At 36.9% G+C, this 25,435-nt stretch overlaps 2 protein-coding genes and 2 long non-coding RNA genes across 5 annotated transcripts in view; 2 read left to right on the top strand and 2 right to left on the bottom strand.

Annotated features, from left to right (window-relative positions):
- Positions 1–6,570: 6,570 nt before the first annotated feature.
- Positions 6,571–7,964, top strand: LOC140987386 (uncharacterized). Its single transcript, XR_012177106.1, has 3 exons — positions 6,571–6,765; positions 7,635–7,721; positions 7,866–7,964. It is a non-coding gene; the product is annotated as an uncharacterized lncRNA (long non-coding RNA).
- Positions 7,965–8,474: 510 nt separating this feature from the next.
- On the top strand, positions 8,475–9,371 carry LOC140987387 (uncharacterized). Its single transcript, XR_012177107.1, has 2 exons — positions 8,475–8,525; positions 8,965–9,371. It is a non-coding gene; the product is annotated as an uncharacterized lncRNA (long non-coding RNA).
- Positions 9,372–9,846: 475 nt separating this feature from the next.
- Positions 9,847–25,435, bottom strand: part of LOC140988195 (protein LAZY 1-like) — an 89,591-nt gene continuing 74,002 nt past the window's right edge. The window contains exons 1-4 of one of the 2 annotated variants that reach the window (XM_073457174.1): positions 11,378–11,484; positions 11,239–11,305; positions 10,308–11,095; positions 9,847–10,227 (exon numbers count right to left, since the gene is read on the bottom strand). In XM_073457174.1, the coding sequence (XP_073313275.1) occupies positions 9,949–10,227; positions 10,308–11,095; positions 11,239–11,305; positions 11,378–11,383 (1,140 nt within the window). In that variant the 5' untranslated portion in view covers positions 11,384–11,484 and the 3' untranslated portion in view covers positions 9,847–9,948. Of the gene's footprint in view, positions 10,228–10,307; positions 11,096–11,238; positions 11,306–11,377; positions 11,485–25,435 lie in introns of those variants that run through there. The other variant, XM_073457175.1, reaches the window with a different exon arrangement.
- LOC140987647 (uncharacterized) lies at positions 13,445–23,641 on the bottom strand. Its single transcript, XM_073456242.1, has 4 exons — positions 17,657–23,641; positions 15,498–16,121; positions 13,719–15,395; positions 13,445–13,677 (listed from the first exon to the last, which is right to left on the bottom strand). The coding sequence occupies exons 1-4, from the start codon at positions 21,951–21,953 to the stop codon at positions 13,445–13,447; spliced, it is 6,831 nt and encodes a 2,276-aa protein (XP_073312343.1). The 5' UTR covers positions 21,954–23,641.

Below are 25,435 nucleotides of genomic sequence, written 5' to 3'. Positions count from 1 at the left end.
TGGTTCGATCCATGATGGGATTCATTGAATTGCCTACATCGTTTTGGGGCTTTGCGCTTGAAACTGCGGCAATGTTGTTGAATAATGTCCATACTAAAGCAGTGGATAAAACACCATATGAGATATGGATGGGGAACCTCCCAAGTATTCTTACATGTGAATATGGGAATGTCCTGCTTATGTGAAGCAGACAGTGGGAGACAAATTGGATAGTAGATCCACTTTGTGCTACTTTGTAGGATATCCAAAGAATTTTGTTGGATATTATTTTTATCATCCTAGTGAAGCAAAAGTGTTTGTTTCAAGAAATGCCACCTTTTTGGAAAGGGAGTTTCTATTAGATAGAAAAGGCAAGATGATAGAACTTGAAGAAATTCAAGATACTCCCTCAACTTTAGAAGTTGAACCTAATCCCCTAGAACCAGTAGTTGAAGTACAAGCTCCTAGAAGGTCTGATAGGGTTATTAGACCACCTGCCAGATATACACTTCTTCATGAACAAGGCCATGATGAGCCTTGTGTTGGATGTGATCCAATGAATTTCAAAGAAGCAATATCTGATACTGATTCAACCAAATGGCTTGAAGCCATGCAGTCAGAAATGGACTCTATGTATTCAAACCAAGTCTGGACATTAGTGGATCCACCTGAGGGAATTGTTCCCATAGGATGCAAATGGATCTACAAAAGAAAGCTTGGGGCGGATGGGAAGATAGTGACCTTCAAAGCAAGACTGGTTGCAAAAAGGTTATACTCAAAGGCAAGGAGTTGACTATGAGGAAACTTTTTCACCAGTTGTTATGTTTAAGTCCATTAGAATACTACTAGCCATAAAAGCATGGTATGACTATGAGATATGGCAAATGGATGTAAAGACTGCATTACTCAATGGAGACATGAAAGAAGAAATTTATATGTCTCAACCTGAGGGATACACATCAGTAGGAAGTAAGCATAAGGTATGCAAACTTTAGAGATTAATATATGGTCTCAAACAGGCGTCAAGGAGATGGAACCTCAGATTTGATAGCACTATCAAAGAGTTTGGTTTTGCTAAGAATCGTGAGGAACCATGCGTGTACAAGAAAGTTAGTGGGAGTGCAGTGACATTCCTAATACTTTATATTGATGACATACTGCTAATTGGGAATGATGTAAGATTACTGCAATCAACTAAAGTATGGTTAGCAAGTAAATTCTCCATGAAGGACATGGGTGAAGCATCTTATGTATGGGGAATACAGATCTATAGAGATAGATCGAAGAGGATGCTGGGACTCACCCAAGTCACTTATATCGATACCATTCTGAAGATATTCTCTATGGAAGAGTCCAAGATAGGATACTTACCAATGTGTCATAGTGTTACTCTATGTAAAGCCATGTGTCGCAAAACTGATGAAGAGATAGAGATAATGACACATATTCCATATGTGTCAGCTATTGGTAGTATCATGTATGGTATGATATCGACACGTCCTGATGTTGCTTACGCTTTGAGTGTTACAAGCAGATATCAGGCGAACCCTGGTCCAATGCATTGGAAGGCCGTGAAAGATATTCTTAAGTACTTGAGAAGAACTAAGAACTTGTTCATGGTCTATGGGGGTGGAGAATTGAAATTGGAAGGCTACACTGATTCTAGCTTCCAATGTGACGTAGATGATTCGAAATCGACCTCTGGTTTTGTATTCATGCTTAATGGTGCGGCTGTCTCTTGGAAGAGTTCCAAGCAAGACACGTTGCGGATTCCACCACTGAAGCTGAATACGTTGCTGCATCAGCTGCAGCCAAAGAGGCAGTTTGGATGAGGAATTTTGTCCAAGAGTTGGGCGTCATTCCTAATGGAGTTGATCCAGTCCCGGTGTACTGCGACAACACTGGTGCCGTTGCGCAAGCAAAGGAACCAAGGTCTCATCAAAGATCCAAACATATACTGAGGAAGTTCCACATCATCCGGGAGATTGTGGGAAGAGGAGATATATCAGTTGAAAGAGTCGCCTCTGCAGATAATGTTGCTGATCCACTTACAAAGCCCTTGCCAGGACCATTGTTTGAAAAGCATCGCGAAGCAATGGGATTAAAGTTTATGGGTAGTTGGCTCTAGGGCAAGTGGGAGAGTGTTAGAGTAGATGCCCTGTAAGCCAACTGTTGGCTAGGGAATTTATTGACTCAGTTGTAATAAACAATCTTTATTTTAATATAATTTACTTTTTAATGGTTTTGTTGTACTTTATCTGTATACCCATGCAAGCAGCATAGATAAAGTCCTTGATTATGCTTTAATACAAATGAATCGTAATTCGATGTTGAAACTCATTTGTAAACACTGCATATTCTAAATTCGTTCCTAGTCGATTCAGCCGCCTAAAACAGGGATAAAGGTCGCTCGAGCTCGAGACTAGCATCTGTGATGTTGTGTACTGCGTTTCTTGGTAAGGGCATAGAGATGTCCAAACATACAGATGGGTAGTCATATGATGATTATACTGAACAACCCTCCCTCGGACTTTCCAAGTGGTTATCATTCATCGAGAGGATAAGTCCGTGGTTATGATTGTGCACCATTAGTCCTTACAACCCGGGACAACACTGAGGCTCTATATGCTAGGGCTGTGCTTTGACTCGTTTACTGGCTCCAGGAGAGTCATCAGGTGGCGAGGTTGGGTACAGTTGCGAAACATATAGGAGCCAGTGCATTGTAGTCGGGGATTCACCGCTCACCTGCGGGTGTGGATATCCTATGTGATCTGATGAAATTATAGTGCATGGAATCTCTGGCCAGAGTATGAGATGTACGTTAGAGAAAGAGTTCTCCAATAGTACACGCGATGCCACTATTAAAGTTATCACATAGTTATCGAATTAATATGCAACCCTCGATGAACCAATGGTTGCAGATTCGATCGGGATATATGAGATGAAGGGACCGTACTGTACGCTAATCATAATCGACTGGTTCTTGCAGGCACTATCAGTGATACCTAGGGGATCATGGGGCGATGCTACTAGACGCTCTTACCATGATCCGATGGGTGCAATCAGAAATGAGTTCTGACATTCTTGATCAAGGTGTTGATGAAAAGAATGGGGCTAACTAGGGTAAGCCCGAATAAGAATAAATGTTATTCTGAATCACAAGGAGTTGTGAACCCACGGCTAGCTGTATCCCTGAACCATTGAGGGTCACACAAGTACTGGATCATTTGTTCCCGTTGAGAGAATAAATTCAAGTAGTTGAATTTATATATTAGAGTAAATTCAAGGAGTTGAATTTATGTTAATTAAATTTTGAGAGAATAAATTCAAGATGTTGAACTTATATTATGATAGAGTAAATTCAAGGAGTTGAATTTATGATAATTAAATTTTGAGAAAATAAATTCAAGGAGTTGAATTTATGAGATTGTAAATTCAAGAAGTTGAATTTATGAAATTTGGAGAAAATAAATTTAATGAGTTGAATTTATAAAATTTGAGAATTTAATATATTAAACTCAAATGTTGGGTTTATTAGATATTAAATTTTGGAGGTGATATAAATTCAAGGAGTTGAATTTATAATTTAAATAATAAATTCTAATTTTGAATTTATAATGATTTAATTTATTAAACTCAAAAGTTGAGCTTATTAATTAATAAATTAAATATGGTGGATAATATGTGAATGAGCTTGTAGGAGTACAAGTCCAACATATTAAATAATTAAAGTTGTTAATGGATCTTAATTAATTGATTAAATTAGTGTGACTAACTCAATTAATTAATTAAGCCCATTAATGTTAATTAAAGGGCCCAATTATTATACTATAATAATTAGGTCATGGATTATTATAAATAGGGATTGAGAGTCAAAACCCTAGCCACCACCATAAGAAATTTTCGAAAATCAGCCTCTTCATCCTCCAAATATTTTCGGCCTCCTTGTTTTTCAAAAGTTGAGCCGTCTCTTGTTTTAATTAATCTCAACGCAAAACTTCTTCCAATTTTCTAGTGCAAATTGGAAGAGGAACAAATTTTCTGGTCGTGGACCTGATTAGAAGAATTAACAAAGGAGTTTTTGAAGAAAGTTCGTAGGGATTCATCAAGAGCTAATCCGTTTATACCGGATTAGTTGGAGCAAAGTGATTTAATTCACAAAGGTATAATATTCTAACTCCCTATGACTGTTTAATCGTAAAACCATACGAGCGTCCAAATCAAATATATTTTGATTGCCAAAATATAATAAAAAAATTTAAAACTTCCGCTGCGTTTGGGCGTGTAGAAAACCGAGATCCAACACCTTATTCAAATCACAAAAGTCAATACACATTCGCCACTTTCCAAGGTCTTATGCACGAGAACCACATTCGAGAGCCATGTAAGGAGTCATATCTCTTTAATGTGCTCAACCTTCATTAACGCCTACACCTCCTCCTTCTCTTGTCCGAATTGCTTCTTCTATTAACTTGAGCTCTCAGGGTGACATTCAAATTATATTTGGCGACATTAGGGGATATCCTGATTAGCTAGACTGGAGACCACAAAAATACATCAATGTTTCTCTTTCATCAACTCACGAGCTCATTCCTTAAATCCCTCTCTAGTGCTAAGACAATCGTTGTAGTGTTTTTTAAGGATTCCAAAGGACAAGTGAGATCTTTCCTAAATCTCCTTCCACCATAGTGCAACATCGGGATTCCTAATCTTTGTCTCACAAGGACTATTTATTTCCATTATAATAAAATTCTCATATTATTAATATATAATATATTTATCAACTTTTGATAATACATAATATATTAATGTTACATATATACATATTTTATAACTCCATATAAAGCGTATATATATAAACGTTAAGATATCTACACATGTACATTTAATACATACATAGACATATTAGTTAAATCAAATAATCATTACTTAATTTATGTAATTAACTCATAATTTAATTAATTTTAGACACCTCTACATAGTTTTATGAAAATTTGTACATATTAGTAGTCACCACTACAAGTACTATCATTTAATTAGTAAATTCTAAAATCACTAAATAAATAGTTCTAAACTCATTGTAACTCCGATCGACGATCCGATAGCGTCAATGTATCAAGGATACAAGTTTTGTTCATATAATGAAATAGAAAATTTCGAAAATCAAAATTCACTTACCTTAATGAGTAGATGTCGGTTTAGTGAACTCTTTCACCAAAATAAGCAGTTCCACTCTGCTTCTTCATTTTGCAATTAAGCAAACTTCCATTTATTTCATCCTATGGAATCAGCTTATAAACTCCTTTATAAGCATCTCTTTTAATCTCTATCAAACTATCGTCGCCAAATTCAACTCCTTCAATTTTGAATTTCTCAATGGGAACACAAAATCCGATACTTGTGTGACTTTCAACGGTTCAAAGATACAGCTAGCCGTGGCTTTATATCTCCATGTGATTCAGAATAACATTTATCGGATCATGGTAAAAGCGTCTAGTAGCTTCGCCCCATGATCCTCTAGGTATCGCTGATAGTGTCTACAATAATCTTAAGTCATGATTAACGTACAGTACGGTTCCTTCAACACATATATCTTGATCGAATCTACAACCATTGGTATATCGAGAGTTGCATATGAATTCGATAACAAATATGTGATTTATCTTTGAGTACTAATAGTGACATGGTTTGTGCAACTAGAAAAACACATTTCCCTAAAGCATATTTCTTGTTCTGGCCAGAGATTCCTTGCACTATTAACTCATTAGATCACATACAATATCTTCACTAGTAGGAAAACAATGGATCCCCGACCACAATGCATTTACTCCTACGTATTTCGAAACTATACCCAACTTTACCACATGATGACCCATAATAGAGTCGGTAAACAGATCAAAGTGCATGTTAGTGTGTATAGCTCTTACATTGTCCCAGGTCAAAGGACTGATGATATACAACTATAATCACAGATTATTCCACTCGATTAGTGAGAATTATTTGGACAGTTCGAGTAGGATTGTTTACTTCATTAACATATGATCACTACTATATAAATGAACATCTTTATGTCTTTGCCAATGAAAAATGCGTTTACATAACAGATACTAGTATCAAACTTAAACGAACTTTATCTTTATTTTAGGCGGCTGATTTGATTAGGAACCTGTTTAGAATATACGGTAAACTTCTTAATGAGTTTCATGATCTTGCGTTACGAGATAGATTTCATGGTACCTATTGTATATTTAAGAATTTTATCTATGCAGTTTGCATTGGTATACATATAAAACATAATTCGATGATTGGATAAAATCGTAAAATATTATTAAAAATAAATATCGTTTCACATTAGAGTCAATAAAAGCCTAAGCCAGAAGTTGATTTGCTGGGGACCTACTCTAATGCTTGGGATGTCGGCTAGGATGCCATCATCACATCAAACTTAATTAAATATTCTTCTAAATTGTGCTTGGATTGATGAACTTGATTTAAAGAAGAATGTAATGAATAAATTTCAAATAACATTCATCTTAGATACATTTAAAATTTGTCAAATTACTATTAAAATTGTATAGCTTGATTTTTGAAACTGAATTGATTGAGCTATATAAATGTCACATAAAAAGGGCATTTCTTGCTTTCGAAACTATTGTTGAGGAAAATGGCGTCCACCGCGAAGGAGTCCAGCATACAAGGAAGAATAGTGAACGTCTCATCTGGCATTCACGGCTGGTTTTCCGGTGATATGATCGGTTATCTTGCCTTAATAACCGCCAATAAGAGGTAACTAAATATTTTTATATTTTATTTATTATTATATGGAATTTTTTTAAACAAATATTTTTTTTCTCATGTGTTTGTTCTATATAAATGTCTTGATCATAATTAATAATAATTTACTCTAAATAAATAAATGTTTTCGTCAGTAATAATATATTGAATTATGGTTTTAAATTTAGTAGATGTTGCATATATTTAGACACTAAACACCCAACATGGCATTTTATTATATAACATGTGATTCTTTTTTAAAAATGAAACGTTACGATTTTTTTGTTTAAATAAAAGATAATAATGCACAACAATATAATAATTTCCACTTTTTCTGTATTATTCTATTTGCATCAAAGAATGATATAAAATTATATTAAATTATTTTTGTATACTATCATCATCTGCACTTAAATTTATAGATCGATACCCTTCAGTTATGTACGGAAAATTAGTAAATTGTTCCAAATTAGATTTTGATCCTCTAGTTAATAATAGATCTTTAACATACTCGCAATATAGTAACATGGTTTCAGTCGTTTTTTAAGTCAATTTTCTACTGGAGTATTGGTATGTAATCGGATATCACAAACCATAGTTAATCGATGTAAGACAATGTTGATATTTTCTGTGTACGTCAACATTTTGACCAAAAAATCGATGTAAGACAAAGTTCAACATTTTGACGAAAAAATTATTATAAGTATAAAAGAAACAATTAAAAAGCGAAGTCCAATTTATGGATGGAAATTGTTTTTTTTTACCAGATCGAGGGGCTGTCCTGGTTGAAATAAATGAATTAACAGTGAGAGTTATTTATATTAAAAGGTTTGACTTTATTCTCAAATAATTTATGTATTTTTTTTATGTCTGTTTGACAGTAAATTCGACTCGACACGTGCGTATGCTCTTTCGAAGCTGGCCAACGTTTTGCATACCAAGGAAAGGAACTTGCCTCCAGATTGAAGGCAACTCTTATTTTCATTTTTCAATTTATTTATTTCCCTTTTTTCAAAATAATAAAAAATATAATTTAATTATGTGTTGCAAGGAAAATTTTATTTTATATTTTAATTTATTTACACAAAAATTATAATTTAAATATATCGCAGGAAATGGATACAAACGTGACAGCAAATTGTGTGCACCCAGGAATTGTGAGAACTGGACTCACTACAGACCGGGAAGGCTTCGTTACTGGTAAAATTTATATTAAATATTTATTTTTTAATAAAAATTTTACGTTTTTATTTTAAAAATAAGTATATAATCAGAAAATTATGATGATATGCTTGATATTACAAGATTTTATTATTTTCACGCTTATAAAAAATGATACGATATTATGAATATTTTTGGATTTATTTTGGGATTTCATACATCACAAAACTTCACAAAAATTCTTATTCGACCATCTTGTAGTTCAATTTTATAGGTCAATTTTGTGATACAGATCTCTAATGCAACGCACTTCGAATTTTTTTTTCAATATGGATCGGATCAACCCGTCTCACGGATTAGCAAAACCTTTTTATGTGTTTATAAGCTCAAATTAACAATCTTCCACTGGAGTATGTGAATGCCTAATTATTCATAAAATATCTCATTTATTTGTATTCAGAAAAGTTAACTATATATCTTTTTCCAAATTTATTTAAGTTATCAGAAGTTTGTCAAATTATTTGAAATGGCCAACATCTGAAAAGATCGAGCATGTAAATGCACATTTGGTATTCTTTTTGGCTTCCAAACTCTTGAAGACAATAGCTCAGGTTACTTCATTATCATTTAATTTTTAATTGCTTTTTACATTATTGATATGGCTCATAGTTGACATTTATTTTGTTTTATGTGCTGGCTAACATGCTATTTCAATGATGTAACATGTGTCAAAATAATAATTTATTTTAAATTGCATCAAAATTATATAAAGATTAATCAAAGAACAAGAGTTTAATTTTTTACTAAGATTTATTATATTATCTTTGAAGGAAGGCCATGCATTTTTGTATTTTGACGAGAATAATATTTGTTTTTATTATTATATTGGTATTAAAATTCATACTATTGATATTTCTTATCCGTATGTATGTAAATTATAGATGAAAATTACGATTTTATTAGACAAAAAATATGATTTGTTTATTTTTTTTCAGATAATCTGTCATAGTACTTAACGTTCATATATATGATATGTATATATTATCACAGGCAGCTGCCACAACTTGCTATGTTGCCACCAACCCGAGAATGGTGAACGTGACTGGAAAATACTATTCCGATTGTAACGAAGCTTCGATGTCGAAACTCGGATCGAGCTTAGTAGAGGCCTCAAGGTTATGGTCTATTTCTGAACTTATGATCTCCGGAGACTCGAGAATGATTTTGGATTCGTTTGGTCCCTTTAAAAGAAATGAATAGGTCGAGCTAAATATGATCAAAATAGGTGGATAAATGTTTTTTTTAAAAAAGAAATGTAGAGATTATATTATCAAATATATCTAGGAAATATCATGATGTTGAAAAAAAAAAAGAATTAGTTAATTAGATTAGAATAAATTTTCCTTTCAGGACTATTTTATGTGGATAAATGTAATATCATGAGGTTTTGATGGTTTTATCGAAATATTAATCTTTACTATTAAAATTAGAATTAGTTAGATTACAATAAATTTTCCGGCAAGCCATCTACGACCAAGGTCGTTCGATAATATTTTTTCGCGTATTTAATTTTTTAAATTATAGGCTTGTTATATGAATCAAAGGTGATTGAAGATAAAATTTTTTTTTTGAAATTGTGCTTAGTGTTCGATACGAGATCCGGAGAAACCGAACACAATTATAAAAAAAAAAGGAAAAATATATAAGAACCTGTAGTTGGTTTACACAGGATACTGAAATACTTCACGATGCTCATTGAGAAGTCGTACATAAAACTCAAGTCATACAATAGCCAATCCGAGGCAGTGCCCCTCTTTTATTACTCAATCTTGCAAACTTGATATAATAAAATATATAACCACTCCAATATCCCAATCTTCATGGATGCAAATGTTAGAGTAGATGCCCTGCAAGCAATCGGTTTNGCTCTGCTTAGGGGCCTATGATAATGATCATCACGGTGTATTTTGAGATGTTTGTATATAAGAATAAATAGCTGAGTAGGATACTTGTTTTTGTGTAATGCGGGTAGATTTACTTACAATCGGCATCGGTTTTGACCCAAAGCTCGTTCCCACTAATGTCGTCGTTGTTTTGCGTAGCCTGGCTCTTGAAGCTCCAAGTGCTTTCCTTTGATATGGCTCGTTGAGGATATATTCTGATGTCTTCTGCAGCAGGCACCAGACCTCCACTATCAGATATTGTAGCCAAATTGGGGTTATTGACCTTTAACTCATTTTTGGTGGCTTTATGAGACCGGTGTGTAGATGTTGAGCTTTCAGGATGAACTTTTCTGTTGAATATATGTAGGATCTGGAAACATTGATAGAAAATTAACTTTTCTGTGATAATTTGTTCAAGATGCTATCGTGTTTCCGGTTGATGAAACGTACCTTATGCAGTTTCTTGTCAGCTGTTGCAGTATCCACTGCTCCTCCAGAGGAGGGTGCGTTGCTCCTGGAGGATGCATGTAGCATTCTTTTCTTCAGTATTTTCTTCATGAGATACACAGCTGATTTATCAGTTTCCTTGTCCAATCGCTTTTCGCTCCTGTCTGATTTAGTTCCAGAGTTTTCCTCTACTATTTTAGACTTCTGAAAAAGCTCCCCAAGAGACGTCCTGTGTTCTTTCCTTACAGGTGGTGCTGCATCTGGTAGTCCAATTGCTGATCCGAAAAGATAGCTTTGCAGTGGACAGATTATTCCTCCATTTCCCGATGTCTCTGTGTTTTCCATTGGCTTGCCGCTGAGTGTAGTTGCACTACAATGACTTATCCTTCCGACACTGACATGGCTGTTTCTTCCAGATGAGACGTTACAACTCGAATCTCTGCCTCCCAGTACCTTCTCCAGCTCATCATTGATTAGCTTCAGCTCATTTTCAGTGACTTCAGTTTCTTTCTCGGCTATGTGATCCACAGATATTGAAAATGTTGGTGTTGCAGGGTTGCTGGGGAATTGTTCGGTGCCAAGAGTACCAATAGCAAGAAATCCATGGAAAAGCTCGGTGAGAGCAGCTGATGGTTCGTCTTCAAGGTCCTCTTCTTCCACCCTTGCAGCCTCTAGGCTGGCAAATGAGCTTCTGAGGTAGTTCTCTCTTTGGGCTTTGCCCAAGGACTTGCTGTAGTAGTTTCCTTTCTGGTAGCATTGTAGGTCTTCTAGCGATGGCTGTCCTATAAGCCCTGCAATGCAATCCTTAATGTATTTCAGAATTGTCATGAACAATGGTCGGATCACTATCAATATTCATGGATTGAAACATCAAGACTATGTCGTTTGCTTGTAATAAAAACGAGATGCTCGAATGCTTATACTAATCACCCACCAATAGAAAAGTCCTTTGCTGTTTCGCTGCTGTTCTGCCGGAACTTCCGATGCATCCAACCTAGTAGCTGCAAATAACACAGAAGAGGATAAATTCGCAAAACAAGAAAACAAGATTTGGTTTCATTAAATCAGTTTACCTTCATTTTTGATTCTTACTACGATGGTAGCCGGTGACTATCTTTAACAAGGTAGCTGCTAGAGTATTAAATAGAAATGGGAAAAATTGACCGTTGATTAAATAAAATACGACGCTGTATATTTTTTTGGACGATTTCAATTGTTGAGAGTCTCATTGTTTTGTAATGAGGTGTGACATTTGGTGATGTAAGTAACAACATCAGTTGCATGTTCAATGGATTTAGACTGTCAATTTGTGTTCACACAATTATTATGATCAGTATCTTGTTGTACTTAATAGGAGATCATATCAAATGCTGGCAGCCATGCATATAAGTTCGCAAAATCATCACCTTGATCATGAGATTCGCGCGACATCATTCATCTGATTCAATGTTTGTGCAACAATTACCCTTGTATTAATTGATTCAATCGTTTTTGTCTGCATTCCTTCCAAAGCAACAGAGTTCTCATTTCTGTTACAAGCATGTGCACTTTTTCTTTCTCAAGTTTTTTCTATAACCTTTTGCGGTTTGTACCTTTGCATCTGTAAAGCCTCAAATATATAAACTTCCCGACTCCATGCAAAATATTAGAGTCAACAACTACCCATTTTCTTTTCTTGTAGCCTACATTGGGGTCGAAATATTTTCCTACATTAACAGTTAATTGNTTAATGGGCTTGTAGGAGTACAAGTCCAATATACTAAATAATTAAATTTTTAATGAACCTTGATTAATTAATTAAACTAGTTGGACTAGTCCAATTAATTAAATCAATCCCATTAATGTTAATTATATAATGAGCTTGTGGCTTTATTATAAATAAGTTTTGAGGAGTCAAAAACCTCCTCCACTATGATTGAAAGAGTGATTCACGTGAATCACATCAAACCTCCTCCAAATTTTTGGGCCAATTTTTCTAGAAAAAGAGTTGAGCCGTCTCTCGATTTTAATCTCCAACGTTGACACTTCTTCCAAATATTCTAGTGCTATTTGGAGGAGGAACAAATCTTCTAGTCATGGACCTAATTAGAAGAATCGAAGAAAGTTTGTAGGGATTCATCAAGAGCTAATCGGTTCATACCGGATTAGTTGAAGCCAAGTGATTTAATTCATAAAGGTATAATTTCTAACATCCTATGAATGTTTTGAAAACCATACGAGTGTCCAAATTTTTTTTTGTTTTTCAAAATAAAATAAAAATTTTAAACTTCCGCTGCGTTTGGGCGCGTAGAAAATCGAGATCCAACAGCAAATATATGCAATCTTACAATATTCCGGCATAAGTATGAGCAGGTTCTCGGATCTGTTTGAATCTTAGAGCTCCAACACCAAATCTACAAGGCCAAAGCAAAATCAAAAAAGTAGAAAATGACGAGGGGCATGATTTTTTCAGCCTTTCTTAGGGGCCTATGATAATGATCATCATGGTGTATTTTGAGATGTTTGTACATAAGAATAAATAGCTGAGTAGGATACTCGTTTTTGTATAATGCAGGTAGAATTACTTACGATCGGCATCGGTTTTGACCCAAAGCTCGTTCCTGTTGTTGTAAAATATGTTGCTGAAGGAATTTTAGAGAAGAACAAATTCAAATCAAGTCTGATGTATATTTTCTCATATCAGAAATGTTATATTCAATCACATATTTAAAAGCTGAAAACAACAAATGACTAAACTACATCTTAAAACTAGGACAACATAACCGAATCAAAGACTAATTCAAAACGTATATGATTGTTCACATGTAGACTTTTATTCTTAAAGAAACTAAAGCACATTCTCAACACTCCTCCTTGCTTTAGGAACTGCAAACTCCAATTTTCTGCCTAAGAACCTCAAACCTGTTGAAAGGTAGTGGCTTTGTGAATGAATCTGCCAGTTGATCTTCAGACTTGCAGAAGAGCAGTGTTACAACATCTTCTTTCTGTACTTCTCTCAAAAAGAACAACTTAATGTTGAAATGCTTAGTTTTCCCATGAAACACTGGATTTTTTGAGATAGCAATGGCTGCTTGGTTGTCAACAAAAATTTCGGTGCTTTTCTTTGGCTCCATGTTGAGATCTGTTAGAATTTTCCTCAACTATATTGCTTGATTGACAGCTGAGGCTGCAGCAATGAATTCAGCCTCTGCAGTGGACTGTGCCACATTTTCTTGTTTTCTTGAACACCATGAAAAAATGCCAGCCCCAAAACTAAAGCAATAACCTGAGGTGCTTTTCACGTCATCAACTGATCCTCCCCAATCACTATCTAAGAATCCTACTAGCTTGAATTCCTTGCTTTTTGTGAACTTGACTCCAAGATCAATTGTACCTTTAACATATTGAATCACCCAGCCATTAAATGTACCTCACTTGCACAATGCATAAATCTAGATAGAATACTTACGGCATTAATAATGTCTGGTTTTGTTGTTGTCAAATACATCAAGCATCCCACCAAGCTTCTAAAAAATTCTTCATTCACTTTATCAGTACCATCGTCTTCACACAACTTTTCCTTTTGATTCATTGGTGTACTCACTTCTTTGCAATCTTCAAACTTGAATTTCTTCAGAATCTCCTTTTCATACTTCCTCTGACAGATGAAGACTTCATGCTCTTTTTGCTTAATTTCCATTCCAAGAAAGAATGTCATTAAGCCAAGATCTGTCATTTCAAAAACTTTCATAATCTTGAGCTTGAAGTTTTTTATAAGTGTTGTGTTAGATCCTGTAACTAACAAATCGTCAACATAAAGTGATATAACAAGAACCTCATTGCCTTCTTGTTTTACATACAAAGTTGATTCGGAGAGACTTTTAACAAATCCCAAGCTCAGCAAATAATCATCAATTTTGCTGTACCAAACCCTTGGAGCTTGTTTCAAGCCATAAAGAGCCTTCTTGAGAAGATAAACCTTGTCTTCTTCTCCTTTCTTCACAAATCCTTCAGGTTGATCAACATAGATTTCTTCCTTCAAGTCACCATTCAAGAAGGCTGACTTAACATCTAACTGGTAGACTCTCCAGTTTTTTTGAGCAGCAATTGCAAGCAGCATTTTGATGGTGTCAAGCCCAGCAACTGGTGCAAAAGTGTCTAAGTAGTCAACACCAAATATCTGTGCAAAATGCCTCACCACTAGCCTTGCTTTGTACTTGTGAACTAAACCATTAGCATTGAGTTTAGTTCTAAACCCCCATTTGACTCCAATTACTTTTCTATCTTGAGGTCTCTCCACAAGATACCAAGTCTTGTTCTTTTCAATCATGGACAACTCCTCCTTCATTGCAACCATCCAATTTTGATCTTTCTTGGCTTCTTCATAACTTGCTGGTTCACACACTGCTATGTTGCACCTGTGATATATTTCAGAAAGAGATCTAGTACCTCTAATAGGAGCATCATCAAATGCTTCATTTTGCCAATCATCATTAATCTGATATGATATTTCATCATTAGTCAGATGTTGAAACTTCAGTTGCTGTGAAACTTTGTCCTCCTTTGCTGAAATATTCCAGTCCCATTTTTTGTCTTCCACGAAATGCACATCTCTGCTTACAACAATTTTCCCATCTTGTGGTTTGAAAATTTTATAAGCTTTACTCACATCGCTATAGCCTATAAAGATGCTTGGTGATGCTCTTTTGTCAAGTTTGTCATGCTTCCTCTGCGGAACATGAGTGTAACACAAACAACCACATATTTTAAGAAATTTTAAGGTTGGTTTGTATCCATACCAGACTTCAAATGGTGTTTGATCTTTGACTACCCTTGTAGGAGGTCTGTTTTGAAGGAATACAGCTGTATTTGCTGCTTCTGCCCAAAATTTCTTTGGCAAACTCTTCTCGTGCAACATACATCTTGTCATCTCCATAATATATCTATTCTGTCTTTGACTAACTCCATTTTGTTGTGGAGTATATGGAGCAGTGAGTTGATGTTGAATGCCCGATTCCTCACAAAATTGATTGAAAGCTTCTGAGGTATACTCCTTCCCATTGTCTGATCTAAGAGCTTTAATTTTGCATCCACTTTCATTTTCAACTTTCACTTTGAAATTCCAAAAAACTCATGCAACTTCTGACTTGTTCTTCAGAAAGAAAATCCAACACATGCGTGTGAAGTCATCAATGAAAATAATGTAGTACTTACTTCCTGACAGTGATTTTGTACTTTGAGGACCACACACATCAATGTGTATTAGCTGCAATTTTTGTGTTGCTCTCCAAGCCGTCTTTGGAAATGTCTTTCTGCTTTGCTTTTCATACTGACAAGCTTGACAATTTGGAATTTGTTTATCAAGGTCAGGCAAATCATTTGTGAACTGACTGGACTTCATGTATTGCAAACCTCGAAGATGATAGTGACCTAGCCTCTTGTGCCATATTCCAGTGATACTTTCCTTTGCCAAGAATGCAGCATGCTCCTCTTCAAGTGGATTGAAAGAAAAACTTCTCTTTTTCATTTTGATATTGAAGATTTTCAGGCCTGCTTGGTCTTCAATCAGACAAGAACCATTGTTAAAAGTCACTTTGTACCCCTTTTCTATTAATTGACCAATACTTATCAAATTTTGATCAATTTCAGGAACATATAGTACATCATGTATTAACTTGGTTCCTGTGCAGCTTTCTATTGCTATGGTGCACTTGCCTTTTACTTCAATGCAGTCACCATTGCCAATTCTAACTTTCTTCGAATCTGCAGTCCTCAATTCTTTGAACAGTTCCTTGTTCTTGGTCATGTGATTGGTGCAACCACTATCAATCAACCAATCTTCAGATGAAACATGACTTGTGTAACACGATGCAACAAATAGTTGATCATGATCTCCTTTGTCACGCCCCGAAATCGAGACGTGTCATCGGCGTTGTTTAACAATTTAAAACCGTATAACAACAAGCCACGTAGTACATCAAATAGCCAAAAGCCAGTCTATTACATAAATCAATAATCGTCTTTACAATGCGATTAAAACGAAATGCGGAAGCGTATAACACGATAATATAACTAAGAGACAATGATAAGACTGGTCTTGAATTGGATTGACTTCATCACCATCCCCAAAAGTATTCTTGTTCTTTATCTTCGATTTGTTTCTCGTTCTTATCTGGAGGTGGGAATGTAAGGGGTGAGTACTTGGGAAATACTCAGTAAATGGGGGCCGATCGGGCATAACGAATATCAAGGTTATAATTATACGAATACATTATTATAATCTCAATCTTAAGCATGTTGAATCGAATATGAACAAGATACAAACATAGCACTGAAAATCATCTCCTTTTTCATGGTTTACTGATCAGTCCCCTATATGTTACTCCTCTAAGGGGCGAGGCCAAAAGAACGGTTATTATAACCCACCGCATCAGGGCCTTAAACAAAACATATCAAATATCGGAATTTCCTTGCCATTTCTAATTCGAATCATTACAGTGCATTTCAAAGATTTCAAACATGCTTTCAAATATTATAACGAATATCAATCAACAAATTGTTCAAAGATTTTCATAACAAATAGGAACGAATATATCATGCCGATCGAATTTCAAGAAACATACTTAATTTATTTTTTGAGCAAATGTGGACATACTTACGAAGAACAAGTATGTCGATATATATATCAAGTAGTACACTCATGAAATGCAAGTGTACGTAAAAGTATAACAAAAACCCACTTACAAAGAAATATATATAGCAAAAGCCCACTTACTTGATGATAATCTTCAAAGATTTGAGGGAAAGACAACTAAAATTCGAACACGAAAGCTGCTGGACTGCGTCGAACCGGACAAGAATTATGCTACTGCGATGCTTCGAAAATGGACAAGAATGAGTTGCTGAAATTTTCAGAATGTTGTGAATGTTTTGTGCCTTCTTTTTGGTCATCATGCATGGTATTTATAGGCTCATGGAAGGGAGGTGAAAAAGCTCTCATTCAAGGCCATTACATCCATGTTTATGGCCTTCTTGATGGCCTTAAACACCATTAACATGTTGTTATGTCTCTTCAAATTCCTCCTTGAATTCATGGCTTGAAAATGTGGTTTAAAGGCTTGGCTTTGTGGCTCTTCAAATGTGGCTCTTCAAATTCTTAATGTGGCTCTTCAAATTCTTTGGTCTTCACATCCTTCCCACCTTATGAGGAGTTTCGTCCTCGAAACTTGGCTATACTCGATCTTCAAAGAGATTCGGATATTGTTCTCGCATCATTCCTTCCAACTCCCAAGTAGCTTCTTTTTCGGTGTGATTGGACCATTGTACTTTGACATATGGAATAGTTCGTCGTCTCAATACTTGTTCTTTGTTACCCACAATTCGGATTGGAATTTCTTCGTACTTCAGCTCCTCATTTAGCTTGCCCTCAACCAGAAGTGGTCCAGCCTCCAGAATATGACTTGGATCGGAAATATATTTCCTTAGCTGCGAAACGTGGAAAACATTGTGGATTCTTGACATATCAGGTGGAAGTGCTATTTTATAAGCAAGTGTTCCCACTTTCTCTAAGATTTCAAAAGGTCCGACGTATCTAGGATTCAATTTCCCAGTTTTATTGAACCGCATCACACCCTTCATGGGTGACACTTTCACATATGCTTTTTCACCCACTTCAAATTCCACGGGTCTTCTTTTCAGGTCAGCCCAGCTTTTCTGTCGATCCTGTGCAGTTTTCAGTCTCTCTTTGATCATAGCAACTTTATCCACTGTTTCTTGGATCAGTTCGGGTCCAACCATGGCTTTTTCCCCTACTTCATCCCAATATAGTGGCGATCGACACTTTCGTCCATACAGAGCTTCGTACGGTGCCATTCCAATACTGCTGTGATAACTATTATTGTATGCGAACTCGATTAAGGACAGATGTTCGCTCCAATTACCATTGAAGTCTAGAGCACACGCTCTCAGCATGTCCTCCAAAGTTTGTATTTTCCTCTCAGTTTGGCCGTCTGTTTGAGGGTGATATGCCGTACTAAGAGTAACTTTTGTCCCCATAGCTTTTTGAAAGCTCTTCCAAAAACGGGATGCAAACCTCGGATCTCTGTCTGATAGTATGCTAACTGGAACTCCGTGTAACCGTACGATATTATTCATGTACAAGGTGGCCAGTTTATCCAGATTATAGTTCATGCAGACAGGTAAGAAATGCGCAGATTTTGTGAGTCTATCTACGATTACCCATATACCATCATAGCTTTGTCTAGACCTTGGTAAACCGACTACAAAGTCCATGGAAATATGTTCCCATTTCCATTCCGGGATTTCCAAAGGTTGAAGAAGTCCACCAGGTCTCTGGTGTTCTGCCTTGACTAGTTGGCACACGTGACACTTGGAGACAAACATTGCAACGTCCTTTTTCATTCCACTCCACCAGAAGTTTTTCTTCAAATCTTTATACATTTTGGTACTGCCGGGGTGGACTGAAAATTTTGACTTGTGTGCTTCAGACATTACTTCCTGTCGAAGATTTTCAATGTCAGGTACACACAATCGTCCTTTCATCCACACAACTCCTTTGTCATCTGTCTGAATATCTGGTGATTTTCCTTCTTCAGCTTGTTGTTTCAGTTTCATCAAAGTGGGGTCTCGATCTTGACTTATTTTGATTGTTTCCCGGAGGCACGGTTGTGCTGAAAGTGACGCTAGTATTACCTTGCCCATATTCTTCCGACTCAAAGCGTCAGCTACCTTGTTTGCCTTGCCCGGATGATAGCTTATTGTCAAATCGTAATCCTTCAGGAGTTCAATCCATCGTCTCTGCCGCATATTTAGTTCTTTTTGAGTGAACAAATACTTGAGACTTTGGTGATCAGTGAAAATCTCACACTTGGCTCCATAGAGATAATGTCTCCATATTTTTAGTGCGAACACCACTGCAGCTAGTTCGAGGTCATGCGTCGGATAGTTGTGCTCATATGGTTTCAGTTGCCTTGAAGCGTAGGCGATCACCCTTCCATCTTGCATGAGCACACATCCTAAACCTCCTTTAGAAGCATCACTGTAGATGGTGAAGTTTTTTCCTTCAGATGGCAATACCAATACCGGAGTAGAGGCAAGTTTCTTCTTCAAGGTCTCGAAACTTTGCTCACATTCTTCACTCCATTGAAACTTAGAGTTCTTTTGTGTGAGTTTAGTGAGGGGTATGGCTATTGAAGAGAATCCTTCAACAAATTTTCGATAATAGCCCGCTAATCCCAAGAAGCTTCGAATTTCTGCCACATTCTTTGGTCTCGACCAATCCATGATTGCTTCTACCTTCTTAGGGTCCACAGACACTCCTGCTGCTGATATTATGTGTCCCAAGAATGTGACGCTCTTTAGCCAGAATTCGCATTTCCTGAACTTGGCGTACAGTTCCTTTTCTCTAAGCGTCTGGAGGGTGAGACGAAGATGTTCTTTGTGGTCCTCCTCACTTGACGAATATACAAGAATATCGTCGATGAATACCACAACGAACTTGTCAAGAAACGGTTTGAACACCCTATTCATGAGATCCATGAATGCTGCCGGAGCGTTTGTCAACCCGAACGGCATTACGATGAACTCATAGTGCCCATACCTTGTTCTGAAGGCTGTCTTCGGAATATCGTCTGTTTTGACCTTTAGTTGGTGGTAGCCTGACCTTAAGTCGAGCTTGGAAAAGACTGTAGCTCCTTTGAGTTGGTCAAACAAGTCATCTATCCTTGGAAGCGGGTACTTATTCTTGATTGTGATCTTATTCAGTTCCCTGTAATCAATACACAATCTCATGCTTCCGTCTTTTTTCTTCACAAATAGGACAGGAGCTCCCCATGGTGATGCGCTTGGTCGGATTTGCTTCTTATCCAACAATTCTTGAAGTTGTTTTTTGAGTTCTTTCAACTCTGCTGGAGCCATTCGGTACGGTGCTTTTGAGATTGGTGTAGCATTGGGTACTAAATTAATCTCAAATTCCACTTCGCGGTCAGGGATTGTGCCAGGGAGTTCTTCAGGAAAGACATCCGGAAACTCTTGTACTACCGGAATCTTTTCTAGTGCAAGTGTGGTTCCTTCCTTTACCTCGCTTAACATAGCCAGGTAAACTTCTTCTCCACTTTTCATGGCTTTCCAAGTCTGGGAAGCAGATAGTAAGGATTCATGTTTCTTGACTTTGCCATAGTAAACGATTTCTTCTTGGTTCGGAGCCCTTAGTTTGACGTTCTTCAGGCGGCAGTCTACAATTGCGTGATTCTTTGATAGCCAATTCATTCCCAGAATGGCGTCGAACTCCACCATGTTTAGTTGAATCAATTCAGCTTGAAATATGTGCTCATTGATACCGATATTACAATCTTTGTGCACCCTATGAGTTTCAATTGTCTTACTTGTGGGAGTTGCTACTCTAAATGGTTCAACAAGTACCTCAGGTATAAGCCTTAATTTCTTAGTGAACCTCTTAGATATGAACGAATGAGTGGCACCACAATCAAACAATACATAAGCTGGCATTTCATTGATTAGAATGGTACCTGCCACGACATCGTTTGAGTCATCTGCCTCTTTATGAGTCATTGCAAACACACGAGCGTTGGGCTTATTTTCCTTCGGCTTGTTGGAGGTAGTATCACTATTTGACCATGTCCCTTTCTTCGGCTCGGGACAATCAGCAATTCGATGTCCCAATTTCCCACAATTGAAGCATGCACCAGTTTTTCTACGGCATTCCCCAGAATGGCGGTTATTGCAGATAGGACACATCTTGGCCTCTTGATATGTTGGACTGGACGAAGCGCCCTTGAAAGTCCCACTGGACTGATTTGGTCTTTTGAACGGTTGTTTCCCTTGAAAAGATTGTCCAGAATGAGGTCGCTTATTCTTGTTCTCATCCTCCCGGCGTTTGATGTCTGTCTCTGCTCTTATTGCTGCGCCCATTAGATCAGCAAAGCTCGTAGGTTGATAAACTGCTAAAGCTGACTGAATACGGCTGCTCAAACCACGCTTGAACCGATGCATTTTCAAAGTATCATCAGCCATGATAGTGGGTGCATAGGTTCCAAGGGAGTTGAACTTTGAAGTATACTCCATCACAGACATATCCATAGTTTGAGCGAAATTTTCAAATTCACTCAACTTCTGTAATCTCACTTCAGCCGGATAGTACTGTTTCAGGAATACCTCTCGGAATTGTTGCCATGTGATTGGTCCATTTGCTGTCACAGCTGGTGAGACTGTCTCCCACCATTTGGCTGCTTTTTCTTCTAAAAATGGTGTCACCACATCCACCTTGAACTCGTTGGGAATCTCGAGTAGGCGGAGTTGGGTCTCAATATTTTTGATCCAGTTTTGGGCAACTTCAGGGTCCGGGTCTCCTTTGAATGTTTGAGCTCGATTCTTTCGGAGAGACTCGTAGTGGTACTTGACCCCCTGTGCTGGAGGTCCTGGTGGTGGCGGATTGCCATTGGCGTTTGTGTTTCCCAACCCTTGGATGGTGGTGGCCACAATAGTTGCTATGGCCATTAAATCAGCTTGACTTAGGCCCAATCCTGGTGGTGGTGGCGGAGGTAGGTTCTCTTCATTGTCGGTGTTATTACGGTTGTTATTGCGATTTCCGTAGCGTGGGTTGCGGTTGTTTCGTACTGGTCTCCCGTCCATGTCCTACAAGTGTACAAGTTTCTAAGATATTCGTTTGCTAACATATATCAATGAGTCAAACATGAAATGAAATCGACCACTGATAAAACCAAATAAACTCTTTATTGATTCAAATGAAAAGGGAAAACAATACAAATCCAAGTTTTAGGAAGCACAAAAGAAGAGAAAATTCATGAGAAATCAAATGGATTATAAATCCTTATTACAACCAGTCGTGACACTAATTCCTCAATCATCTAAAATCTCGCCATCTCCTACTGCTTCGTCTTCCATTGGCTCTTCTATTGGTTCCATTTCAGGTTCCAAGTCGATAAGGGCATCCTGAAGTTGTTGAATCTGATTTTGTAAGTGTTCGTTATGCATAGTCAGATGCTGCACCGAATCTTGTAGTTCTTGAATGACCAATGCATCTTGCTGATGTCGTTGGACTGCTATAAAAGAGGTCTGTTCCAAGAGAGCCTGGAGATGAGCTTTCTGTTCCTCTAGCTCGTTCTTTTCTTCTTGTAGAGTATGTAAAGTTGCAATCAGTTTCCCGTTGTCTTTCTGTTCTCGGGCGAGAGATGCTCGAAGATCCTTAATGATGGTATCCTTGTCAGGGACGGGTATAACACTCATGCGAGCCGTGGTCCGAATGCGAGGCATAGAAGAATTTGAAGCCATTTCCTGAAATAAAACAAATGGAAAGGCTTACAAAATGATAAGGTCGTGAATAAACATCAAACGGTAACTTTAATAGTCATCTCATTCGAGATTTGATTCAGAAAGGGTTCAAAGATGGAAAATTCGAGAATTGACGTATGGTTTGAAGACTATACGTCGAGCTCAATACAGAATAATTAATGGAATCGAATTCTTGAGTTTCGGAAGTCACAATTTTCAAATATAAGATTGGGGTGGACATGAATGACTAAGTTTTTGCCAAAATCTAACTTCGTCAAACTTTGTCCTTCGAAATCTCCAGCCGGATTATGAACCTGGCGGCTCTGATACCACTTAAATGTCACGCCCCGAAATCGAGACGTGTCATCGGCGTTGTTTAACAATTTAAAACCGTATAACAACAAGCCACGTAGTACATCAAATAGCCAAAAGCCAGTCTATTACATAAATCAATAATCGTCTTTACAATGCGATTAAAACGAAATGCGGAAGCGTATAACACGATAATATAACTAAGAGACAATGATAAGACTGGTCTTGAATTGGATTGACTTCATCACCATCCCCAAAAGTATTCTTGTTCTTTATCTTCGATTTGTTTCTCGTTCTTATCTGGAGGTGGGAATGTAAGGGGTGAGTACTTGGGAAATACTCAGTAAATGGGGGCCGATCGGGCATAACGAATATCAAGGTTATAATTATACGAATACATTATTATAATCTCAATCTTAAGCATGTTGAATCGAATATGAACAAGATACAAACATAGCACTGAAAATCATCTCCTTTTTCATGGTTTACTGATCAGTCCCCTATATGTTACTCCTCTAAGGGGCGAGGCCAAAAGAACGGTTATTATAACCCACCGCATCAGGGCCTTAAACAAAACATATCAAATATCGGAATTTCCTTGCCATTTCTAATTCGAATCATTACAGTGCATTTCAAAGATTTCAAACATGCTTTCAAATATTATAACGAATATCAATCAACAAATTGTTCAAAGATTTTCATAACAAATAGGAACGAATATATCATGCCGATCGAATTTCAAGAAACATACTTAATTTTTTTTTTGAGCAAATGTGGACATACTTACGAAGAACAAGTATGTCGATATATATATCAAGTAGTACACTCATGAAATGCAAGTGTACGTAAAAGTATAACAAAAACCCACTTACAAAGAAATATATATAGCAAAAGCCCACTTACTTGATGATAATCTTCAAAGATTTGAGGGAAAGACAACTAAAATTCGAACACGAAAGCTGCTGGACTGCGTCGAACCGGACAAGAATTATGCTACTGCGATGCTTCGAAAATGGACAAGAATGAGTTGCTGAAATTTTCAGAATGTTGTGAATGTTTTGTGCCTTCTTTTTGGTCATCATGCATGGTATTTATAGGCTCATGGAAGGGAGGTGAAAAAGCTCTCATTCAAGGCCATTACATCCATGTTTATGGCCTTCTTGATGGCCTTAAACACCATTAACATGTTGTTATGTCTCTTCAAATTCCTCCTTGAATTCATGGCTTGAAAATGTGGTTTAAAGGCTTGGCTTTGTGGCTCTTCAAATTCTTAATGTGGCTCTTCAAATTCTTTGGTCTTCACATCCTTGGTCTGCAATTTGAACTTAACTTCTTGTTGTTGATTTTTGAATTTGCAAATCACAGCTTCATGTCCTTGCTGGTTGCATTTGTTGCACATTGCATCAGGTCTTCTCCAACATTTGTAAGGAGAATGGCTTTTTTTTCCACAATGTTGACATGGAGGATAATTTCCTTTGTTGCCAGCACTTTTTGTTTCATGCTTGTCTTTGTTGTTGGTTGCAACATCATGATTGTTTGCTCTTTGATTCTTTTTGTTCTAGTTTTTCTTGTGCTTTCCATCATCTTGATGCTTGGCTGCCAAGGCTCCTTCAACTACTCCTTCTTGCCTCATTGCTCTTCTCTGCTCTTGTGCTTGGAAGGCACTAAGTAATTCTGCTACTGTAACCTTACACAAATCTTTTGTATTTTCTAAAGTTTTTATTGTAGCTTCATACCTTTCAGGCACAGTTACAAGAATTTTTTGAACAATCCTTGAATCTTCAAGGCTAGATCCAAGCAATCTGACTTGAGTGGCTATGTTGAGAAGTCGATCAACATACTCCTTTCTGTTTTCAGAGTCCTTCATCCTTTGCATCTCAAAGCTACGAACCAAATTCAAAACTTGCATACCTCGAATTCTTTCATCTCCTTCATACTCAGTCTTGAGATAATTCCATATCTCGTGTGCTGATTTTAGGCCAACAATTCGAGTGAAGATGGCTGATGAGACTGCTGCAAACAGACAAGCTTTCGCCTTTGATTTGTTTGTCCTCCTTTCCTTGTGTGTTTTTAGTTGTGCAACGGTTGGATTGTTTGGAAGAGCTGAGACTTCATAGTCTTCTTCCACTGCTTCCCAAAAATCCAAAGCTTCCAAGTGTGTCTCCATCCGAATTGCCCAAACTTGGTAATTCTCTCCGTCGAACACCGGTGGAGAAATAGATGAGAAACTCGTTTGTGCTTCCATGTTTACACTCACTCACACAGATCCCTCAAGATAGAAGCTCTGATACCAATTGTTGTTGTAAAATATATTGCTGAAGGAATTTAGAGAAGAACAAATTCAAATCAAGTCTGATGTAGATTTTCTCATATCAGAAATGTTATATTCAATCACATATTTAAAAGGTGAAAATAACAAATTACTAAACTAATTCCTTAAAACTAGGAATAACCGAATCAAAGACTAATTCAAAACACATATGATTGTTCACATGTCGACTTTTATTCTT

Source organism: Primulina huaijiensis, chromosome 11 (genome assembly GCF_012295235.1).
Source record: "Primulina huaijiensis isolate GDHJ02 chromosome 11, ASM1229523v2, whole genome shotgun sequence".
NCBI classification, from domain to species: Eukaryota; Viridiplantae; Streptophyta; class Magnoliopsida; order Lamiales; family Gesneriaceae; genus Primulina; species Primulina huaijiensis.
Note: the sequence above shows the minus strand (reverse complement) of the source record. Positions and strands in the feature narration are given on the sequence as shown.